Genomic DNA, 25511 nt, shown 5'->3' with positions numbered 1-25511 from the left:
ATCTTTTCAAGAAGGGAAAGGTTCTATCTTAGTATGCAGTCTCTTATCTCTTACTATTCTATGCACAGGGGTCAGCAAAACTTTTTCTGTAAAGAACTAGATGGTGAATATTTTCAACACTATACACAGATTCTATTTTGCTATTTTAGCACAAAAGTAGCCTTAGACAGGATGTAAATGAATAGATATGTCTGTGTCCCAAATGACTTTATTTACAAAAACAGGTTGTAGGCTATATTTGTCTCGGGCCCATGGTTTGCAGATGCCTGATCTAATATATTGATCACACACAGACACACACACACATTCATTTCTCATTTCTTCTGTAAGAAAAAGTGGTTGTCCGTTAGGTGCAATATAAAAAGAGTGGATGTTACAGAGAAAGGGCCTTACCACAGCTTATTTATTACAATAATTAATAGATTTGTAAAACAGTCACCAAATTATTTAATACACTGCACTTTATATCCACACTTCTAGTTTGGATTAAACTAGCAAGACTATTCCAAACATAATTTATCCTCAGGTCATGAGATGTTCAGGAGATTGCATTTAATTGTAGAGGAATCTGAGTAAAGAGATACGGTGTGGATATAAGTAACTTCAAAACCCCAGATTAGTTTGTAAATTGGTTAAACTTTTCCAGGGACCCTCTTTATCAGAATTGGCCTGAAACATAGAATGGCCTTCTGGACACATCTCAGTTCACATCTGAACACTCAGAACTGAGTAAGAATAAGAATTTAAGTTCTGGGCACCCTAGTCCCAGATGGATATTTTCTTGGCAACGTTTATTTTACAAAGATACTTTTTCCTTCCATTTTAATGTAATTGTAATGTGTTGTAGATACAACCACAAAACAATGCCAAGAATTATTATGCATATTTCACTGACAACAACATCTTTTAATATAGAGCTTCCTCTAACCACTGTGCCACAACACTGGTGTACCAAGAATGAGTTACATTAGGGTTTTAATCCTAGGATCCCATCAACCCTTGGGTAGCCAGCCTGAACCTAGAGGGAAACAGGAGCCCTATGGCAAGTGACCTCTGGCCATGAGCAGCCTCATCTGTTCATTTCAGTGTGTCATTCACAAAGTGTCATTTCTCTTGTGCATAACAAGGGAAAGGTTGAGAACCCCTGTCCTAAAGTACGTAATAAAACTAATATATATCTTACTGAGTTCATTGCATTTTCTTTTTATTTCCAATATTTTTGTTAGCATTAATGATTCAAAATAATTATACACCAGTACCGAAGAACTCTTTTATTAACAATTTTGTCCCATGGTAAAAGCCATCTCACTTTCAGTTTACACTAAGGCTATATCCATTTTCCTAATAATGCCTTTTTTCTCAGTGGCCACAGTTGTACCACCTGACTATGCTCAGAGGGATTCCAGCTGTAACTGCTAGATTCATTGTAGTCACTTTGAATGGCAGTCTAACTCCTGAAGTGTCATTACTGCCGTATTCATTCTTTCTAAATGCATTTATCTCTGTGTAGTTTGTGGCTTTTGTGCGTAGCATAGAATGTTCTAGCCCAGGAGGGGTTATTTTCATAACCTTTGATTATAATGTGTAATTACAAATACATACCATTTCCTATTACCACACCATTAAATATATACTAAATGTAACATACATTTCTGATTTCTTTTTATTGGCCTTAAATATATTACTTTACTTTTTACATACTGTAGTTATTGTTAGATTTTTTCATTTCTGGAACTCACACATCAGAAGTCACCATATAATGATGGATTCTTATATTAATTTTGAGCTCCTGGGTTTTCTGTACTTCTTCACCAACACTTCTCCCTCCTGGTTCTGGTGTTGGCCATGTTGTTCACAGGTGATGATATACAATGAAATTATTTGTATAGACAATGTGAGTGGTTAGCACACATTCAGAACCTTTGATGTAGCTTCTGCAGAGAATAAAGGTTTGCACATCTAGTAATGATACATTCTTCACATGGCTGTGAGAATTAAAAGAAATTATACACATACAATCATTTTGTATATGGTAAAACACAATCTAAAAGTAATGTTTTATATTGCTACAAGGGGTACCTTAGATTCCCTTAGTATAATTTTGTTAAAAATACACCATTTTGCTTTTTCTTTTTTTCACTTGTTGAGCAGGTTTTCCTTCTGTCAGTACCCATTCGTTATTTCTGTAGCTGCAAAAAAAATCATTATTCAAAGAGACTCAGAGCAACAGATGATAAACATCGCAAGGGTAAGTCAGCCATAAAAACATATTTATGCTGACTATAATCAATATAGCAAATAATTTAATAAATAATTTAAATGTCTTGTGAATTGTTCTAGCATAATCAGGAATGTTAAAAGCAAAATTCGTATTATACTCACCCAAAAAGTGCTTAAAAACTATTTACAATTTGGGAGACAAGATAACTCTCATCTCTTCTGATCAACTTCTTATTATATTATAAATATAGTAGGAAGAGTAAATGCTTCTCACAGATTCAAATTACTGAGAGCTTGTTGGACCTCATTTTGCAGATACCATACCACCAACCTTAGATAACCAGCACAGCATTGAGAACTGCGGTGAGGCAGAGTGTCATTAGGCAAACCACTCAAACTACTGAAACATTTTCTAGGTTTTATGAAAATCAGAAACAACTGAAAAATTAGAAAATGTAACAAAAAGTGTGTCTTAGAGAACTGAGAAATATGCTCAAAGAAGGTGAAAGATGTTTTATTGGTTCTTAGGAAACCAAAATGCATGGAGACTCAAAGAGGCTGGGGATAGCAATCAGACTGAGTTTAGGCAAATTGTAGAGCAGTATGAAGTTATCTCTCAGTCTGTCCTTACCACTTCCTATCCCTTGTGTTTCAGCTCAGCACAGTAATGTACTTTATCTAATAAATATCAGATTCAGTGAGGTTTTTCTGTTAGAGCTCTAAACTATATGTTTAAGTGCTTATGTATTTCAAACATCTGCTTGTGTTACATGATTGCTCACAATTTTAAAAGAGGGAAGCTTGGCTGTGGTCTTCTTAATTGAAAAAGAAATATAGAGTAAAAAGAAATGATTTCCATCTTGTTCAAGAGTATAAAAAGAATCCTAAAGCATAAATTGTAATACTTCAAAATGCTATAAAAAATAAGAATGTTTATTCTTCAGTAATTCAGTTCCCAGAAGGTGAGTATTTCTTTCTATCACAGAGAAGGACAAAAGATTTGAGTAACTGGTGACATCCCAAAGTCATCTTATACTGAATATGGGAATATTAGAAGAAATTTTATTGCCTATGCCCATCAAGGGAATTCCAAAGCCACACTACCCCCCTGAAGAATGAGTTTAAACAGGTATATTCAGCACCAGAATTGTTACTTGATCTTGGGTAGATATTGGCTCAATGATTAGCTGTATAGCTACTCATTCTGACATTTTCTGTTAGTTGTACTCATACAATGTCATGTGCCTTTTTAGTATTTTTTCACCTTGGTCTATGATTTTTTTATATTTGTAAGACAAAATCTACAGTGCTTTTGTACATAACAGAATGAGCTAGTTTGTGTTAAACTAGCAAGACTAAACAGTTTTTTCTGTGTCACTCACAGGATATCAAATATCTTTTTGTGGAATTTTTCTTCTACTTTAAAGAAGGAGAATGGCAGGTGTAGACTCTGTAACAGGCTAAGTTTTCTACAGAGCATGCAAATGAATGAGTAGACACTTGACATTGAGAGCTAAGTGGCATTATCAGTTTTTTATGGGTGTTTCCCAACATTTTAACTCATAAATTGCCATATCACTTGGAATTAATGACGGGTGACTATTTTGACACAAGGGGACAGTCTTACAAATAGTGTAAGCAAGAGCTTATATGGTACAATCTAAATATACAAAACTGGTTTCCTAACCTAAAATAAGTTCCTCAGTCACACTGTCGAGAATTGTATCATTGTTGGGTTATTTTTTCATTTGGAGCATTTTCCAGTAAATATGAATTCCTGATGGGAGGAGTAGCTACTACTCTTGTTTGCCATTAGCATCCTAGCATAAATTTGTTTATTAGTTATTTCCAATGTGACAGCTTCCCAAGAGCTAGACTGGGAACAGAAGATAGGAAAAGATAGGAAAAAACAGTCTGTAACATAGGATACTATGCTAGGAATGCAGACTTCTTTGATAAGTGAGGACACAGAAATAAAAGGCTGTTAATAGCATTTAGCACTGTATATGGGAGAAATGGAGAAGGCTCCAAATTAGTGTTTTATTATAGTAATCTTCAAAATCGTAAGTAGCCTTAAATTATAGATTCGTGATACTAAAATTTTATCTATTAAAGCAAATTGCTGCATGTATTTAAAATGTCTGAAATGTTTATCTTTAATCTGCACAATAGTTTTCATTGTTACCAAAAAAGATATAGTCTAATAAAGACTATTTAGATAAATATATAAGCATATGGATTTTATATGACAAATGACATATATTCCTTATAGATATTTTTAAATATTTTTTACCTATTCAGTGCTTATATTTTGAAAAACGGTGACAAAAGAATTTTGAGTCACTCATATCTCTATCCCCCAAGCAAAGCCATTAACATTTTAGTAAATTTTCTTTTGATATTTGTTCTATATTATCTTTAAAAGACAACAGAGTTGAAATAGTATTGTAAACACAATTTTATTTCCTACTTTCTTCAGGTGTACCTTCCTTGTACTATTTACATAGTTTTCATGACCATCATTTTTTTCATTAGTTGGATATGTACTTAAGATATTTCTAAAGTTTTGTTTTTATAGATAATGCTGTGATGAACATTGTACTGTATAAAATATGTTCTAAGTTAGAATTCTCAGTGGAAGGATTATTGGGATAAAGCACATGAATGTTGTTACGCTCTTTGATACATATTGACAAGTCACTTTTGTAAAGTAGACTAATTGTACCTTTAAAGAAAATTCAATATCTAAAAAATCCTAAGTCCAGGTTTATCATCAGGAATGTATACCTTGTTTTGAATGTTCCCATTTTATACTTGTATTTATTAAACAGAAAACTTTGCTATTTAAGAGATGAGACATACGGAAACTGTGATGCAACATTTTTTGTTATAGAAGGTGAATTATTTTTGGTCCTCTACTTTGGATCCCCTTTGGTTATCATTGTTACAAAATGAAATAATAATAAGCCATTTTCACAAATCAAAATGTGTATAATTAATTATTTTTATAAAATTTTTTATATAAGAAATGGCATAGATAATAATTGTTATTTTTACTAAAGTGTTTAAATGTTTTAAATGAAATTATAGTCTAAGTAAAAGCAAAACTGTTTACTTTCTTATTTAATTAGCAAAGTCTGGTGGATAAAGTATCTCGAAGACAGAGACCTGATATGAATATGTTATTTCTAAATATGAAAGTAAGACGGACTCATCTGGTTAGCGATTCACTTGATGAGGTATAACTTATTCCAAAATGATATTAATTAAAGCTTAAAATTGTATAATATGATTTATTATAAAAATCGTAGTAAACTTTTTTATTTCTGTATGCCAATAAGTGTGCTTCCTTAAATTTTTTTGAAGATCTTGTTGCATACCAAGCTTCCTTAAAGTTTGATACCATAGTTAAAATCAGATCTGTATTCATAATTGTCTTATATTCATGTTTGTATGTTTATTAATAGTTTGTTAATTCCCTAGAAAAGGATTTGATGTAGAACACTTAAATGAGTAATTCATGTTTCTTAGTATATAACCTAGATTCCAGACCCACCTTTGTTCCTGGTTATGTGTGTAACAAGTCATTTAACTTCTTCAGGTCTCAGACCCTACACACTATAAAATTAGAGGTCTGACCTACAGGGTGTATTGGGTCTATACAGGTTCTAACATACTTTGATTGCATTTTCATGTATTATCATAAAAAATGCTTCAGCTAGATCTTAATATGGTTATTAGAAGATAATGGCTGATTCAGCTATGTGATTTATTTATTTATTTTATTTTTTATTTTTTTGTGACAAGTTTTATTCTGTCACCCGGGCTGGAGTATAGTGGTACGATCAAAGCTCACTGCCGCCTCAAACTCCTGGTCTCAGGGTCTCAAGCCATCCTCCTACCTCAGCCTCCCAAGTAGTTGGGATTGCCAGCTCAAGCTACCACACCCAGGCCTAGTATGTGATATTTTAAAGTTTAGCATTGAAGGAGAGATTTTTAAAAAAAGAAATGAATTATCTTATATTGTGCTAAATTAAAAATTTGAAGGCAGTAGATACCAGGAGGTAATACTTCGGGTGAAGTACCTGACCTCTCTAATTCTGTTTCCTGATCTATAAGACATAGTAAACACCTAGCTCACACAGTGTCTGGCAGATTTATTGGATAAATGGAGGGATGGAGTTTTGTAGCATTGCAAATAAGTTAAAGACTGCCTAACACATTTCCCAGAATTAAAAATGTTAATTCTATTTTCACTGCTCTTTGTTCTCCTCTACTGTATAATGTCTTCAAATAGCTAACCCGGAAAAGAGCCGATCTGAAAAAGAAGTTAAAAGTTACATTTGTAGGGGAAGCTGGTTTGGATATGGGTGGTTTGACTAAAGAATGGTTCCTTCTTCTAATTCGCCAAATTTTTCATCCAGATTATGGTAAGTATGTAATCTAATTTTTATAAACTGTGTTTCTTCATAAGTGTTAGAGTCAAGTAGTCACCCTTATTTTTAACCTCTTCTATGATTTTACAGACTTTTTGTCAATCGTAAATGTTGAATAATTGTTTAAGGACTGTTATTTACATTTTAAAAACTCGTTTGACCGAATTGTTGATCAGTTGATTCTCTTACTGGGAATCCTACACAAAATGTATCAAGATTAAAAGTAAACATTTATGAGGAAACATCCATATCTTTTCTGAATAAGTCAAATGCATGAAAATTTAATTTGTCATTGAAATAAAAAATATTTGAAATTAAAACACAAAACTATAGTTTGCTCTATAGTAACATTTAAAGCCTCTTTCATTAATAGGTCATTTTAATAAATAAGAATTCATGAATTAATTTTTTAAGAAAAAATAAGGCTTTGAAATTTTTTACTTTACAGAAACTACCTGTATAATCCTTACTATCAAACTTTTCAAAGGAGATTTTTCAGTGTTTTCCTTATTCTTTAGTTTTCTTTTCTGTATGTGTATGTGATGGGAAGTAGGGATGACAGTGATAAATCGAAGTCTCCAGATATCCTCAAAGTTAATTTTGATCATAATTTATAATCTACAAAACTATACTTTTTATAAAGTTATCTGATTAGTTTCTATCTTTCTACCCTTGGTTCAGGAAAATAAAATGTTCTCCCTATATATTTAATAAATATATTTATATTTGCTGAGATTTGCAAATATATAGTCCCATAAATAATCCAAAATTTTTAACTTGAAAGATGGTTTGTAACAGAATTATTGTTGAATTGATTAGCTTCTAATAGATGAGATGTCATGTACATGTTTACCACTTTGATTTTTTTAAGTCAATCATGTTAATAATAAAATTATTTGTGTTTTTTTAGGCATGTTTACATATCACAAGGATTCACACTGCCATTGGTTTAGCAGCTTTAAATGTGATAACTATTCTGAATTCCGATTGGTTGGAATTGTATCCTTTAAACTTTCCACTAGGAGGTGCTAATAGATTAGAGATTTTTAAAGATTTTATCTGTATTTTAGAAAACTGTTTTCTTTAGCCATTTTATCCAAATTAAATATTATTGTCAAATGTACGATTAGATTTTCAGTAATCTTCATTATGTGTAATATATGTCAGTAGACTTAATTAATTGAAAGAAATGAGAGTTTGATTTTTTCTGAAAACCTTATCTCAAAATAAAAATGGTTTTTTCCTATTTCACATACAATTGAAGTTATCACTAATTTAAGGCATTTTTTTTAAAAAAATCAAAGTATTTCCCATTTATAATGAAGTATTTTTTTCTGTTCTTTCACTTTGTGCTCATTTCCCTCAGTTTACTGAATTGAAATTGGGGGAATTAAATCTAGCTCTTTAATATGCCTCCAAATACTGAAACATAAAGGAAGCATCCATAAAAGTTGAATGGAATGGGAATATTTAAAGCATATAGTATTATTTTGTAGTATTTTCTTAAATTTTATAAGTCCATTTGCAATCCTATGATTCCTATCAGGTATATTGTAGAGGGCATTTCTGCATTGGGTAGGAGATTGGACAAGATGCCTTCTACATTAGCTTTTTAGATTCCAAGAAATGTAATTGTTTGTGGAAGAAAGGAGGGAAGAGTAAATAAATAAGCACTGGAGATAAGAAAGTTTAAAAGGGGTGGGGGGGAATTCTTAATCTGTTCTCAGAGTCAAATGACCATATGGCAGTATAGTACTAAGGAGTTCTGAGGAGGAAAATATACAATGTGTTTCTCCCAGAGAGGATAGACATTTAAAAAATGGAACAATTACATTTGATTAACATATGGCTGGTGAGAGTGGTGGGACATTATAAGCTGAGAGAATGGTGAGAATAAAAAAGGCTAAATTGTGCTGGGCTTGGTAGAGAGCAGCAGCAAGCGCACTGAAAGTTATGGAAAATACCATCAGAAAATGAATGAAGAGCATCTTTGAATGTCTGTCTTTGTTACATCTGTTGGAATAAATTATGAGACATATATATGGAAACTGAGAGACCAGATTAATAAAACAAAGGGTAGTAGGGAACAAACTACACATTGAGATAGTAAACTCAACTTGAAATTTTGTATATATTGTTGTGTCTAAAGGTCCAAAGTGCTAAATTCCACAAAGAGAATAACGCTTAACAATTCTGAGACTCCTGTTTATATTCTAGTATCTGTAGTAATCATTTGTTGAATGTTTCATCTTCATTGAAGGGCCTAATCATTGATGCTTGTCACTGTACTATGAGCTATTTATATGTTCATACATATATGTTTGTCGTGCTTTATATTCACATATCACAATTTAGATTTGGATGATATTTTGACTCTAATATTTACAATAAAGTATTATAGCTTAGTTATATTTTTAAGTGATACTATACATAAAATCATTAAATTGCTCATTGTTTTTTTTGCAATATATATTAGTTTCTATTTAGTCATTACCCAAAAGAGCATGTTAAGCATGTTTAGATATTCTATATTTCAAGTTAAACAATTAAATCTAAAAATTATAATTGCTACTCTCATTATTATGTGTGTTTATCACACACACAGATATAAAACGTATAGAAAGCTAAATTGATGCTGTAAAAAGCATAATACTATATAGCAGAAATGTGAGATGAGAGTGGATTGTGGTCAGGTAAGGGGTTGGGAACTGAAATTTGAGAAATAACAGGTATATGAACATTGAGAAAATAGAGTTGGTTTCATATATATCTCCAGTTTTAAAATTTCACCAAAGATGTGTTGTTCTAGTAGTTCTGACAGTATTGTGTTTCTAATACAATTATTTTGAAGTATAAGGCCTTATTATCAGCCTTCATTACACCTTAGCACATTGAAATTTTGGTGGTCTTCCAATTTTTAAAAGTTATTTTCAGTAATTTACCCAGCTCGTATGTTTAGATTTCCTTATGAGCCTATAAAATGAATTACCTCCTTAATAACTTTATATAATAATTGACTGTTGAAATATTATGAAATTTGATCTAAAACCTCTCTTTCCATAAATGGATAAGTTACATTCCACCATATAACTAATAAATAATCCTGAGCAAAATTTGTAACATCTGTAGCTTTTTAACTTTGACACTGAAACTCCAAGTAACAAGTCTTTCAAGTTTTACTGTTGGAAATTACCTATTCTATTAGCTTATCAATAGCATGTTTATATCTATATGTTTATTCAGTTTAGCTCTTTTCTTCACACATAGTCTGTTTTTAATTTTAAAATAAATAAAATGGCTATCTCCAAAATCAGTACTCTACAGTGAGATCTACTGAATAAACCATTGCTGCTGCTTATAAAATTGCCAGCGTCTTTGTTTAAATTTAGAAAATGTTTTCTGTAAAATAATTACAGGCAAGTCTTAAGTTGCTGCCTGTTGTGATCTTAGATAAACTTTTCTAGGGAAATCATTGAATACTATCAACTAAACCACTCCTTTTTACATGACTTTTTGTAATCAAGGAATTATATTATGTAAAATAAAGGGGAAATAAGTGAAAGAGGGGAAAGGAAATATGTGATACTAATTAGAAAGTCAGTGTTAAATCTGAAAGAAGTATGCAAAAAATAGACTGATGCATAATTCAGAACTCATTTGTTGTCATGGATTTTATGTTAATGCTTAACATTTAGTATGCATAGCTTATGGGACTAGCTGTTTATAACAGCATCACCTTGGATATTCGTTTCCCTCCCTGCTGTTACAAGAAATTATTGAGCCCTCCCATCATTCCTAGTGATCAAAATATACCAGTAGGCATCTGCAGTGTTACCGTTGACGACTTATGTCAAATTATGCCTGTAAGTATAAAGTTATTAATATCTTGTCCTTTAATGCTAAATCATCTTTTTTCTACCTGCACAGTCTCTCTCCTCCTAATGCTATTCTTACTTTTAAATATGGTTTCCTTCTACCTTTATAACTCATCTCCTTTTTTCATCTAGCTTTTTCTTTCCTTAGAGACACATGTCACCCACTTTGCAGTGCTCCTAAGCTTTTACAACATAGTCAGAGAGGCAGTAATTCAAATCCAGGCTCTGCCACTTACTAGCTCTATGAATTTGGATAAGTTATTTAACCCTTCAATTTAGTTTCTTTATGTGAACAATGGGATAGTTTTTATTGATAATTTTTAAATGATGACAATTATATCAAATCTATGCCAGCCTAGATTTGTATGAAAATTTGTGGTTTTAAAGGAATAGAAAATGTATTGTGTAAAATATAGAAAATCATTCTAATCATGCTATTATTTACCTTTTTCTAATAATTTAAAACTTTAATTTTTTCATAAAAATTGAAAATTTTGAAATATTGGATCAATTTTTCTATTTTTAAATCTTTATTTATGGATAACTTCAGTTATAATGTAAGAAAATCCTTTTTTTTTTTTTGAGACAGAATCTCGCTGTGTCACCCAGGCTGGAGTGCAGTGGCTCCACCTTGGCTCACTGCAACCTCTGCCTCCTGAGTTCAAGTGATTCTCGTGCCTCAGCCTCCTGAGTATCTGGGATTTTAGGCACATGTCACCGCACCTGGCTAATTTTTTTTTTTTTTTTTTTTTTTTTTTTTTTTTTTTTTTAGCAGAGACGGGGTTTTGCTGTTGGCCAGGCTGGTCTCGAACTCATGGCCTCAAATGATCCACCTGCCTCAGCCTCCCAAAGTGCTGGGATTACAGGCATGAGCCACTGCGCCCAGCCAGAAAATGTTTCTTTTCCCCCGCACCCCCCCACCACAAGACAGAGTCTTGCTCTGTTGTCCAGGCTGGAGTGCAGTGGAATGATCTCAGCTCACTGCAACCTCCACCTCCCAGGTCCGAGCAATTCTCCTGCCTCAGCCTCCCGAGTAGCTGGGATTACAGGTGAGAGCCACCACACCTGGCCTTTTTTTTTTTTTTTTTTTTTTTGTATTTTTAGTAGAGACAGGGTTTCACCATGTTGGCCAGGCTGGTCTTGAACTCCTGACCTTGTGATCTGCCCACCTCGGCCTCCCAAAGTGCTGGGATTACAGGCATGAGCCACCGTGCCCGGCTAACCAGAAAATGTTTCTTTCAGTGTACTTAACTTTTTCTTGGGAGAGGAGGGCACTGTACATGTATGAACTGTATATTCATGCATGCACGTGAATGAACTGTGTGTTTTATGTTTAAAATATGAATCCTAAAACATTAGCAGATTTTTGTAGGAATATAAATTGAAAGTGAGAAATACTACAAATTCATAAACAGTAATGTGGCAGATAGCAGTGAATTATGATGGACACTACATTAGAGGTATGCTTAGCTTGCTGCTCAAGAATAGACCCCAGAGTTATGCCCCTGTAGTTTGAACTGGATAGTTTCCCCATCTATGACCTATAATGATTTTTTTCTTTGCCTCTGGATGGTAGAAATCATTAAGCATTTTGTGCCCTGGAAAATACATGTCAAATATGATCTTTATATACATATGCATGAGCTATAGAAAAGCCACTTAATTATCCTAGCTAATGCTATTCGATTGAAAAAGTCATTAACAGATTGCTTTTTATAGGAGTTGGCCCATGGATTAAGTGAACTCTTATCACACGAAGGCAATGTTGAAGAAGATTTCTATTCAACATTTCAGGTACTATTAAGGGCAAGTAGTTATCTGTTAATCATATATTTCATATATGAACAGCGCAATTTGTTATCAAATACCCACTGTTAGAAAAGATGAACAAGGATTAACCAATAAATACAATCCTCTGTCTTAAAGGACCTTAACCTGATAAAGTAGGCGTGTAGATGAGCAGTCAATGAAAGTGCTTAATGAAATTCACTAAGGGTTCAGGGTACTCTCTAGGCAATTACGTATCCCCTTGACTTGGTTACTTTCTCAGAGCTTTTTAGTTTCTAAAAATAAGCCTCTCCTGTAACTTCAACATTAGAAATTAGGAGTAGAAACTAATGAGTCAGACCAAAACTCTCATTTCCACTCCTTTCACAGTATTTGGGAAATGGAAATTACAGTGATCTGCAGAGCTCCAGGGACCCGTGGATTATCTAGATGGCCACACAGTTTTGTGGACTTCATTAAAGTATTTAACTGTATTAGGCAGGGTTAAGTTAAGGCACTATTTTTTAACCCCATAATTCTTTTATGATCCCTCATTCTTAATACAAATATTACAAGAGCTTAGCCTTTTATAATTTATGTGTTTAGAAGGAAGGGGAAACAAACTGTTCTTTTTAAATTTTACAAACCTGTTCACCAAAGTATGTTATTATATCAACCATATTAATATGTGTAATGGCATCTCCCATCAGGTTTTTCAAGAAGAATTTGGAATAATCAAGTCCTATAATTTAAAGCCCGGTGGTGATAAAATTTCAGTTACCAATCAAAATAGAAAAGGTAAGTTAATACGTTTTTTAATTAAAATGAATTAGTATTTGCCATTTACTTTTACTATTTAAGAGATGTAAAATTGCTTTTCAGAATATGTACAGCTTTATACTGACTTCCTTCTGAACAAATCCATCTATAAGCAGTTTGCTGCATTTTATTATGGATTTCATAGTGTGTGTGCTTCACATGCCCTAATGGTGAGTTTATAACTTTAAATCAAGCTTTCAGTTAGGTTTTGTAGTACTATCATGTTAACAAATAATTAATAAATATTTTAGTAGATAAGCTTTTAAAATAGAAAATATTTTCTACTTTTTAAAAGTAGAGCTATAAACAAAAATAGTTCTCTCATTTCAGTCTTAATTCTTTAGAGGGGAAAAACACTCCAGTGAGTTCATTTTCTCTCCCCTTCTACTAAGTCTTTTAGAGCTTTACAAACTTTCTCCAAGTAGAGTGGATGAAGGGATCCATGGACTCAGGATCTTAATACTGAAGGACAAGGCACACAACGCAGTTAACATGTAGCTCTAGGGCAAAAGTTACAACTTCTTAATGATTAAGGAACATATGTATAGCTGCTTCCTGCTACCTCAGGGGTCCCTCAACAACTCTGCATTGCCTTTTACCCTTAGCAAGTAGTTTATCTCTAGAGTTGTGGTGGACTCAGTTTGGTCTGACTTTTCTTAACCATGTGAATATGAGTCAGCTACTATTTAGAATACCATGTCAGAAGTATCATAAGATACCTTTCGGTCACCCCAGCTACCCCGCACACACTTCATCATGCCATTTGTATCTCCCTTAGTTTCATTATGAGGGATTGGAGTAAGGTCTTTCATTTGAATTATTTTTCATGGGAGACAGAAATGGACTATAGAAGTTGCTTTGGGGCAAAAGCAAGTGGCTTACATTATTGCCAGCTTGTTTTAGAGAAACCTTTGTAATATGTTTGTTGTCGAAAATACCTTTGAAAGAGAAACACTTTATTGAGCTCTAGTTAAGTTTTGTTTATTACACTCTGGTAATTGTGAGAGTGGACAGAGGGAAAATAAGAATTAAATAGCATAGCATGGTCTCTGTTTTTAGAGCTTTAATCTCTGTAGGAGGTAGACTAACCCAACTGAAAGTTGAAAAAAACAAGAAAACAAGAGACACAAGACAGACTATAACCAAGTACCCAAACTCTACAGTGCACACAGGAGGTGTTATGGGATATTGGAAGGAGATATTAGGATATGGGATATTAGGCAGATCAGTAGATGTTGGAGCTTCATGCTGGGTTTTGGAGAAGAGTAATTTGGATTTGTGCAAAGTCATTTGCTTGTTTTTCTGGCAAACTGCTAATTACTATTTTACAAGATCTATAAACTTCAGAAGCAAAAATATCTTGCCTTGGTAGGAAAAATATACCCAGAGTAGATTTTTCTTCAACAAAAATGGTTTGATTTACTATGAGAAATCATGACTTTTGTGATTTGATCCAGTGAAAATAGTTCCAATTTCACTTAAAACCATCACTCTTTAATTATTGTTTTTGATAAATAATTATTGGCAGCTGCTTCGTCCAGAAGAGGTTGAAATTTTGGTCTGTGGAAGTCCTGACCTGGATATGCATGCTCTGCAGAGAAGTACTCAGTATGATGGCTATGCAAAAACGGACTTAACTATAAAGTGAGCCCTTTATACTTCTGATAGTGGGGGATGTGGAGAGGGAACAGCAGACAGTGTGGTTCATTTATTTGCATAACTTACAATCTTCGAATCAATTAAGTTAGTCGAAATATTAGAGAGTCCCACAGTCTTATTTTATCTCTGGAAAGTCTATGAGAATTTTAATATGAAATCACTCCCTTTGGGAGAAAATTCTATAAACAAGTTTCTACAAAAGTGTAGAGATTTTACTTTTAAAAAAATGACTTTGCTCCTAGAATTTCATGGATGCTATCCTTATAAATAAAAGTTTAATAGCACTATGTTGAAAAATAAGACTTGAAAGTTGTGCAGGAGAAAAATGGTTCCTGTACTCCACTGCTGAACTTACATACTTTTATAAAAATATTATTTTATAATGTTAGTCAAAAGTCTAATACGTATATAGAAGCTCACCATTCCTTAATTTTACAGAAATTCAGGATATTATGTATGCTTAAGGAAAGTCCTTTCCTTAGAGCTTCCTTTACATTACTTTATTATAGGATTTTTGTCAAGACATTTGATGTTAATTTCCTTTGGTATTCTCTAGATACTTTTGGGATGTCGTGCTTGGATTTCCTCTTGATCTTCAAAAGAAGTTGCTACATTTTACTACAGGGAGTGACAGAGTACCTGTAGGAGGGATGGCTGATTTGAACTTTAAAATCTCAAAGAATGAAACTTCTACTAACTGGTAAATTTCTGGATCTAATTTTATTTTAAATCTAAAGGTTACTGCTAATACTGCTAATAATAATACATTTGGAATCAAGATATCTACTCTGTTTGAATTTATTTTCATAGAAAAATCTTCAGAGTAAACATGGCCTTGAAATGTAAGAGATTTTGATTAAAAGTTCTCTTACTAGTTTTTGAGACATACTAACTAATAATTCATTTCTAACAACTTTTTACTTTGCTAGGTCATATAAGTGCTTTGTAGTCTCTTTTAGAACCTAGTTACTTTGTAGTAGTATATTGTCTAATGTTCATTTTTATTTAAATGTGAAATGTGTTTTTTATTTTTAGGAAAATCATTAAGTTGGGATATCTGGTTTGTTTGTGGAGTTTTCTTTCTTTTCTAGGGGGTTGGGGGATACTATAATTATTACCAGAAGTACCTCTAATACTAATCCTCTTTTTTTTTATCTCATGCTTTTTCTATATGAAGTGATGGTGATGATGGATTTAAATTATTTTCTAGCAGTGTTAATGCATTAATGCTTATCAACTTACTCCTTTTCCCAAATAACTTATAATTTCTAAAGCTAACTTGAATAGACATAACTTTGATTATAATCATTTTTGTCTCCTGCCCCATACATTGAGCATTCCCTAAGTGCTCTTAGTTCTTCCTTTCATTTTAAAGCTGGAATCTGTTCTTTGCCTTTCCACTGCCTCTACCTTGGTAAAGTTACTTTTTATCTTCATTACGAGCTTATTTTATCCTATTAAATTCATGTGCTTTAACACTATTTAGATCATATTTCCCTGGGAAATAACTTTATTGCCAGTTTAAGTTCTAGAATCTAGAGACTGTAAAATAAAACTCTAGTCTTCTACCCCAGGCTATCTACCAGTTTTCATTTCTTCCCATGCTTTAGTCAACAGGCTGTTTGCGGATTCCTTAGATATATTTTATGCCTTTCTTTCTCCATGCTTTCAAGTTGTTCTCTTTACATATGACATGTACCAGCTACAACTATTAAAGACACAGTTTAATGTTAACTTCCTCTGTAAAGCCAAAAGTCATTAGGTATTGAATTTCTCAAATATCTTGTAGAAGTTATGTGCTAGTTATCATATTGCACTTTATATCTGAGTCATTTAGTTCTTCAAGAAAGAGGTTATGCCTTATACATATTTGTATTCTCCAAGTAATCACACATGGCAAGTGCCCAATAGCTATTTCTTGAATAGTATTTATGTCATCGTCAAGATTATATTTAAAACACAAAATAAGGGGGTGGAGCCAAGATGGCCGAACAGGAACCGCTCCGGTCTAAAGCTCCCAGCCTGAGAGACACAGAAGACGGGTGATTTCTGCATTTCTGTTTGAGGTACCGGTTTCATCTCACTAGGGAGTGGCAAACAGTGGGTGCAGGACAGTCGGTGAAGCACACTGTGCGCGAGCCGAAGCAGGGTGAGGCATTGCCTCACTCGGGAAGCGCAAGGGGTCAGGGAGTTCCCTTTCCTAGTCAAAGAAAGGGGTAACAGACCTGGAATATCGGGTCAGTCCCACCCTAATACTGCGCTTTTCCAACGGGCCTGGAAAACGGCACACTAGGAGATTGTGTCCCGCACCTGGCTTGGAGGGTCCTAAGCCCACGGAGTCTCGCTGATTGCTAGCACAGCAGTCTGAGATCAAGCTGCAAGGCAGCAGCAAGGCTGGGGGAGGGGAGCCCGCCATTGCCCAGGCTTGCTTAGGTAAACAAAGCAGCCAGGAAGCTCGAACTGAGTGGAGCCCACCACAGCTCAAGGAGGCCTGCCTGCCTCTGTAGGCTCCACCACTGGGGCAGGGCACAGACAAACAAAAAGTCATCAGGAACCTCCACAGACTTAAATGTCCCTGTCTGACTGACAGCTTTGGAGAGAGTAGTGGTTCTCCCAGCACGCAGCTGGAGATATGAGAACGGACAGACTGCCTCCTAAAGTGGGTCCCTCACCCCTGAGCAGCCTAACTGGGAGGCACCCCCCCAGTAGGGACAGACTGACACCTCACTCGGCCAGGTACTCCTCTGAGACAAAACTTTCAGAGGAACTATCAGACAGCTGAATTTGTGGTCTCACGAAAATCCGCCGTTCTGCAGCCACCGCTGATGACACCCAGCCAAACAGGGTCTGGAGTGGACCTCTAGTAAACTCCAACAGACCTGCAGCTGAGGGTCCTGTCTGGTAGAAGGAAAACTAACAAACAGAAAGGACATCCACACCAAAAACCCTTCTGTACATCACCACCATCAAAGACCAAAAGTAGATAAAACCACAAAGATGGGGAAAAAACAGAGCAGAAAAACTGGAAACTCTAAAAAGCAGAGCACCTCTCCTCCTCCAAAGGAGTGCAGTTCCTCACCAGCAACGGAACAAAGCTGGATGGAGGATGACTTTGATGAGTTGAGAGAAGAAGGCTTCAGACGATCAAACTACTCCGAGCTACGGGAGGAAATTCAAAACAATAGCAAAGAAGTTAAAAACTTTGAAAAAAAATTAGAAGAATGGATAACTAGAATAACCAATGGAGAGAAGGGCTTAAAGGAGCTGATGGAGCTGAAAGCCAAGTTTCCAGAACTACGTGAAGATTGCAGAAGCCTTAGTAGCAGATGCGATCAACTGGAAGAAAGGGTATCGCTGACGGAAGATGAAATGAATGAAATGAAGCAAGAAGAGAAGTTTAGTGAAAAAAGAATAAAAAGAAATGAACAAAGCCTCCAAGAAATTTGGGACTATGTGAAAAGACCAAACCTACGTCTGACTGGTGTACCTGAAAATGACGGAGAGAATGGAACCAAGTTGGAAAACACTCTGCAAGATATTATCCAGGAGAACTTCCCCAATCTAGCAAGGCAGGGCAACATTCAGATTCAGGAAATACAGAGAACACCACAAAGATACTCCTTGAGAAGAGCAACTCCAAGACACATAATTGTCAGATTCACCAAAGTTGAAATGAAGGAAAAAATGTTAAGGGCAGCCAGAGAGAAAGGTCGGGTTACCCACAAAGGGAAGCCCATCAGACTAACAGCTGATCTCTCTGCAGAAACTCTACAAGCCAGAAGAGAGTGGGGGCCGATATTCAACATTCTTAAAGAAAAGAATTTTCAACCCAGAATTTCATATCCAGCCAAACTAAGCTTCATAAGTGAAGGAGAAATAAAATACTTTACAGACAAGCAAACGCTGAGTGATTTTGTCACCACCAGGCCTGCCCTAAAAGAGCTCCTGAAGGAAGCACTAAACATGGAAAGGAACAACCAGTACCAACCACTGCAAAAACATGCCAAATTGTAAAGACCATCTAGGCTAGGAAGAAACTGCATCAACTAACGAGCAAAATAACCAACTAACATCATAATGACAGGATCAGATTCACACATAACAATATTAACTTTAAATGTAAATGGGCTAAATGCTCCAATTAAAAGACACAGACTGGCAAACTGGATAAGGAGTCAGGATCCATCAGTGTGCTGTATTCAGGAAACCCATCTCACGTGCAGAGACACACATAGACTCAAAATAAAGGGATGGAGGAAGATCTATCAAGCAAATGGAAAACAAAAAAAGGCAGGGGTTGCAATCCTAGTCTCTGATAAAATAGACTTTAAACCAACAAAGATCAAAAGAGACAAAGAAGGCCATTACATAATGGTAAAGGGATCAATTCAACAAGAAGAGCTAACTCTCTTAAATATATATGCACCCAACACAGGAGCACCCAGATTCATAAAGCAAGTCCTGAGTGACCTACAAAGGGACTTAAACTCCCACACAATAATAATGGGAGATTTTAACACCCCACTGTCAACATTAGACAGATCAACGAGACAGAAAGTTAACAAGGATATCCAGAAATTGAACTCAGCTCTGCACAAAGTGGACCTAATAGATATCTACAGAACTCTCCACCCCAAATCAATAGAATATACATTTTTTTCAGCACCACACCACACCTATTCCAAAATTGACCACATAGTTGGAAGTAAAGCTCTCCTCAGCAAATGTGAAAGAACAGAAATTATAACAAACTGTCTCTCAGACCACAGTGCAATCAAACTAGAACTCAGGATTAAGAAACTCACTCAAAACTGCCCAACTACATGGCAACTCAACAACCTGCTCCTGAATGACTACTGGGTACATAATGAAATGAAGGCAGAAATAAAGATGTTCTTTGAAACCAATGAGAACAAAGACACAACATACCAGAATCTCTGGGACACATTCAAAGCAGTGTGTAGAGGGAAATTTATAGCACTAAATGCCCACAAGAGAAAGCAGGAAAGATCCAAAATTGACATCCCAACATCACAATTAAAAGAACCAGAAAAGCAAGAGCAAACACATTCAAAAGCTAGCAGAAGGCAAGAAATAACTAAAATCAGAGCAGAACTGAAGGAAATAGAGACACAAAAAAACCCTTCAAAAAATTAATGAATCCAGGAGCTGGTTTTTTGAAAAGATCAACAAAATTGATAGACTGCTAGCAAGACTAATAAAGAAGAAAAGAGAGAAGAATCAAATAGATGCAATAAAAAATGAAAAAGGGGATATCACCACCGATCCCACAGAAATACAAACTACCATCAGAAAATACTACAAACACCTCTACGCAAATAAACTGGAAAATCTAGAAGAAATGGATAAATTCCTCGACACATACACCCTCCCAAGACTAAACCAGGAAGAAGTTGAATCTCTGAATAGACCAATAACAGGTTCTGAAATTGTGGCAATAATCAATAGCTTACCAACCAAAAAGAGTCCAGGACCTGATGGATTCACAGCCGAATTCTACCAGAGGTACAAGGAGGAACTGGTACCATTCCTTCTGAAACTATTCCAATCGATAGAAAAAGAGGGTATCCTCCCTAACACATTTTATGAGGCCAGCATCATCCTGATACCAAAGCCTGGCAGAGACACAACCAAAAAAGAGAATTTCAGACCAATATCCTTGATGAACATTGATGCAAAAATCCTCGATAAAATACTGGCAAACCGAATCCAGCAGCACATCAAAAAGCTTATCCACCATAATCAAGTGGGCTTCATCCCTGGGATGCAAGGCTGGTTCAACATACGCAAATCCATAAATGTAATCCAGCATATAAACAGAACCAAAGACAAAAACCACATGATTATCTCAATAGATGCAGAAAAGGCCTTTGACAAAATTCAACAACCCTTCATGCTAAAAACTCTCAATAAATTAGGTATTGATGGGACGTATCTCAAAATAATAAGAGGTATCTATGACAAACCCACAGCCAATATCATACTGAATGGGCAAAAACTGGAAGCATTCCCTCTGAAAACTGGCACAAGACAGGGATGCCCTCTCTCACCACTCCTATTCAGCATAGTGCTGGAAGTTCTGCCCAGAGCAATCAGGCAGGAGAAGGAAATAAAGGGTATTCAGTTAGGAAAAGAGGAAGTCAAGTTGTCCCTGTTTGCAGATGACATGATTGTATATCTAGAAAACCCCATTGTCTCAGCCCAAAATCTCCTTAAGCTGATTAGCAACTTCAGTAAAGTCTCAGGATACAAAATTAATGTACAAAAATCACAAGCATTCTTGTACACCAATCACAGACAAACAGAGAGCCAAATCATGAGTGAACTCCCATTCACAATTGCTTCAAAGAGAATCAAATACCTAGGAATCCAACTTACAAGGGATGTGAAGGACCTCTTCAAGGAGAACTACAAACCACTGCTCAATAAAATAAAAGATTATACAAACAAATGGAAGAACATTCCATGCTCATGGGTTGGCAGAATCAACATCGTGAAAATGGCCATACTGCCCAAGGTAATTTATAGATTCAATGCCATCCCCATCAAGCTACCAATGACTTTCTTCACAGAATTGGAAAAAACTACTTTAAAGTTCATATGGAACCAAAAAAGAGCCCGCATCGCCAAGTCAATCCTAAGCCAAAAGAACAAAGTGGAGGCATCACGCTACCTGACTTCAAACTATACTACAAGGCTACAGTAACCAAAACAGCATGGTACTGGTACCACAACAGAGACATAGATCAATGGAACAGAACAGAGCCCTCAGAAATGATGCCACATATCTACAACTATCTGATCTTTGACAAACCTGACAAAAACAAGAAATGGGGAAAGGATTCCCTATTTAATAAATGGTGCTGGGAAAACTGGGTAGCCATATGTAGAAAGCTGAAACTGGATCCCTTCCTTACACCTTATACAAAAATTAATTCAGGATGGATTAAAGACTTAAATGTTAGACCTAAAACCATTAAAATCCTACAAGAAAACCTAGGCAATACCATTCAGGACATAGGCATGGGCAAGGACTTCATGGCTAAAACACCAAAATGGCAACAAAAGCCAAAATTGACAAATGGGATCTAATTAAACTAAAGAGCTTCTGCACAGCAAAAGAAACTACCATCAGAGTGAACAGGCAACCTACAGAATGGGAGAACATTTTTGCAACCTACTCATCTGACAAAGGGCTAATATCCAGAATCTACAATGAACTCAAACAAATTTACAAGAAAAAAACAACCCCATCAAAAAGCGGGCAAAGGACATGAACAGACACTTCTCAAAAGAAGACATTTATGCAGCCAAAAAACACATGAAAAAATGCTCATCATCACTGGCCATCAGAGAAATGCAAATCAAAACCACAGTGAGATACCATCTCACACCAGTTAGAATGGTGATCATTAAAAAGTCAGGAAACAACAGGTGCTGGAGAGGATGTGGAGAAATAGGAACACTTTTACACTGTTGGTGGGACTGTAAACTAGTTCAACCATTGTGGAAGTCAGTGTGGCGATTCCTCAGGGATCTAGAACTAGAAATACCATTTGACCCAGCCATCCCATTGCTGGGTATATACCCAAAGGACTATAAATCATGCTGCTATAAAGACACATGCACACATATGTTTATTGCGGCACTATTCACGATAGCAAAGAGTTGGAACCAACCCAAATGTCCAACAACAATAGACTGGATTAAGAAAATGTGGCACATATACACCATGGAATACTATGCAGCTATAAAAAATGATTTCATGTCCTTTGTAGGGACATGGATGAAATTGGAAAACATCATTCTCAGTAAACTATGGCGAGGACAAAAAACCAAACACCGCATGTTCTCACTCATAGGTGGGAATTGAACAATGAGAACTCATGGACACAGGAAGGGGAACATCACACTCTGGGGACTGTTGTGGGGTTGGGGGAGGGGGGAGGGACAGCATTAGGAGATATACCTAATGCTAAATGACAAGTTAATGGGTGCAGGAAATCAACATGGCACATGGATACATATGTAACAAACCTGCACATTGTGCGCATGTACCCTAAAACCTGAAGTATAATAATAAAAAAAAAAAAAAAAAAAAATACCTACCTCAAAGCATAGTTGTGAGGATTTGAAGAGATCATCTTCATAATGCCTAGCACAGGGCATGGCCCATTGTATGTACCAATATGTAGCAGTTGTGGTGGTGGAGGTGGAGGGGGCAGCTGTGGTGGCCGTTAATTGCCTGCACAATAAAACATAAAAAGTGAAAAAAAAAAAAACACAAAATAAATATTTACATATATAATTAAGAAATTTCTAAACAAAATTTACAATTAAAGTCCTAAAATGAAAAAATTCAGGAGAATTTTTTTAGATTATAGATTTATTTGCTTAACAGAAGTTAATTTTTCAGAATATTTTATATTAAAAACATTTCCAATTTTAAAAGAGTAATCTGAGTAATCTGTTTTAATACAAAGGTGACATTACTTCTAAACTTTCCCAATAATTATTATTATTTCAAGAATATGTGAGCTAACATGGCTTCAACATGAACCTAGAACCTCTAGGATTCCCAGGGGAATCTCACATATATTAAATAAAGCTGACTGTCAAAGACATACAACATTTCAATTTGACACAATAATGGTATGCCTCAAAAGACAAGGACAACACTCCAGCTGAAAGAGGAGTTTCCATTCATCTTACAAGGTCCACCATTGAAGATTCACTAGATTTTTGTTAAATAAGAATGGTAATTCCATTAAAAAGTGGGCAAAGGACATGAACAGACACTTTTCAAAAGAAGACAACATGCAACCAATAAGCATATGAAAAAATGCTCAACATCACTAATCATTAGAGAAAGGCAAATCAAAACCACAATGAGATACCATCTCACAGCAGTCAGAATGGCTATTGTTATATTAAAAAGTCAAAAAATATCCGATGCTGACAAGGTTGCAGAGAAAAGGGAATGCTTATACACTGCTGGTGGGAATGTAAATTATTTTAGCCATTGTGGAAAGCAGTATGGAGGTTTCTTAAAGAACTTAAAACAGAACCATCATTCAACCCAGCATTGCCATTATTGGGTATGTACCCAAAGGAATATAAATTATTCTGTCATAAAGACATGCATGCATATGTTCATTGTTCATTGCAGCACTATTCACAATAGCAAAGACTGGATAAAGAAAATATGGTACATATATACCACGGAATACTATGCAGCCATTAAAAAAAAAAGATCACGTCCTTTGCAGCAACATGGATGAAGCTAGAGGCTCCATCCTAAGCAAACTAACACAGGAACAGAAAACCAAATACCGCATATTCTTACTTGTAAGTGGGAGCTAAATATTGAGTACATGTGAACACAAGAAAGGGAATGACAAACACTGGGACCTATTTGAGGGGGTAGGGTGGGAGGAGGGTAAAGATAAAAGAAACTACCTATCAGGTACTTACTTATTACCTGGGTGATGAGATAATCTGTACACCAAACCCCCATGACATGCAGTTTACCTTATATAACAAACCTGCACATGTACCCCTGAACCTAAAATAAAAGAGGAAAAACATGTTGTATTGTATCTCAACTCATTAGCCGTTAATGAAGAAGAGGATAACAGGAGTCCAGAAAAAGATAGTGAATAGTATCAGTGAAAAGGGCCAAAAAATGAAGACATATAATGGGCACAATAAGCCAGTGCAGGATTTCAATTTTAAATTCATAGATAAGACCAGATGCCTTCTCCCAGTGCCTCTTAGAATAAAGTCCATGGAGAAAATAATCTTCAGTCATTAATTGTATTCAGAATGCTTTTTCCCCTGAAAGGGCATGAACCCTTGGCAATATTGTGTGGTTATCCTGATTCTTTAGTACAGAGTGTAATGTAGAATGGCCAAGATTGCAAAGCAAATTTCAAATTACATCCTTTTTCATCTCTGAAATTGTCCTTAAGTAGCTTCCTTTGCAAATCATCCAAAGAGTCAGGCTTAAAAGATATACATAATTTGGTCCTGCACCTCATCAAATACATGTTATTGAAGCCCCTGATGGATTAAGAAAATCCTGGACACATTTTTTCTTCAATAAACATTTTCATAAGATATTCTTCTGGTAGAATCTTGATATTGTTTTCTTTCAGTTTTAAGAGACCTTGTATCTAGTTAGATGAGTATTAAATAAACTTGGAAAGCTCAGCCTTAACAGAATGAAGAGAAAACAAATGTTTTAAATAACTCAGGAAATGTTATTGAATGGATGCATGAAACACTGGCATAAAAATAAGTTGTTGTGTAGCTTAGGACCTTGTAAACAGCAGAGCACTTTAGAAAAAAATATATTAAAAACTGAGTTGGCATTTTCATTTTTTTCTTTGCTTTGTTATTTGATGATATTTTTAATTCATACAAGTGTATGTCTGATGCATAAAAATAAAGAATGTTAAATCTTACGTATTAACAACACTGGTTTTTTAAGTCAGACTGATCTGGGTTTGAATACTGGGCCTACATCTTTACCAGCTCTGTATCCCTGAACAGGTTACTTGTATATTTACATGTCTATTTTCCTCACCAGTAAAATGAGAACCACCACTTTTAGGTTGCTTTGAGGCTGAAATTAAAGGAAACAGTGCATGTAAATCAGCACAGTGATTATCATAGACCAAACACTGAGTAAATGCTGATTCTAGTAGTTTTA

At 35.1% G+C, this 25511-nt stretch overlaps 1 protein-coding gene and 1 long non-coding RNA gene across 4 annotated transcripts in view; one reads left to right on the top strand and one right to left on the bottom strand.

The window, feature by feature from the left end:
• Nucleotides 1-25511, top strand: part of HECTD2 (HECT domain E3 ubiquitin protein ligase 2) — a 107626-nt gene that overhangs the window by 78449 nt on the left and 3666 nt on the right. For all 3 annotated transcript variants that reach the window (XM_055255769.2, XM_055255750.2, XM_055255759.2), the window contains 10 exons: nucleotides 2152-2248; nucleotides 5352-5459; nucleotides 6518-6650; nucleotides 7567-7655; nucleotides 10361-10519; nucleotides 12251-12325; nucleotides 13009-13096; nucleotides 13181-13287; nucleotides 14646-14761; nucleotides 15333-15476. In XM_055255769.2, the coding sequence (XP_055111744.1) occupies nucleotides 2152-2248; nucleotides 5352-5459; nucleotides 6518-6650; nucleotides 7567-7655; nucleotides 10361-10519; nucleotides 12251-12325; nucleotides 13009-13096; nucleotides 13181-13287; nucleotides 14646-14761; nucleotides 15333-15476 (1116 nt within the window). The remainder of the gene's footprint in view (nucleotides 1-2151; nucleotides 2249-5351; nucleotides 5460-6517; nucleotides 6651-7566; nucleotides 7656-10360; nucleotides 10520-12250; nucleotides 12326-13008; nucleotides 13097-13180; nucleotides 13288-14645; nucleotides 14762-15332; nucleotides 15477-25511) is intronic.
• Nucleotides 1913-24008, bottom strand: LOC129469332 (uncharacterized). The gene is made up of 3 exons (XR_008653004.2): nucleotides 22907-24008; nucleotides 2080-2189; nucleotides 1913-1985 (listed from the first exon to the last, which is right to left on the bottom strand). It is a non-coding gene; the product is annotated as an uncharacterized lncRNA (long non-coding RNA).

Source organism: Symphalangus syndactylus, chromosome 2 (assembly GCF_028878055.3).
Source record: "Symphalangus syndactylus isolate Jambi chromosome 2, NHGRI_mSymSyn1-v2.1_pri, whole genome shotgun sequence".
In the NCBI taxonomy this organism is placed as follows: domain Eukaryota; kingdom Metazoa; phylum Chordata; class Mammalia; order Primates; family Hylobatidae; genus Symphalangus; species Symphalangus syndactylus.
Note: the sequence above shows the minus strand (reverse complement) of the source record. Positions and strands in the feature narration are given on the sequence as shown.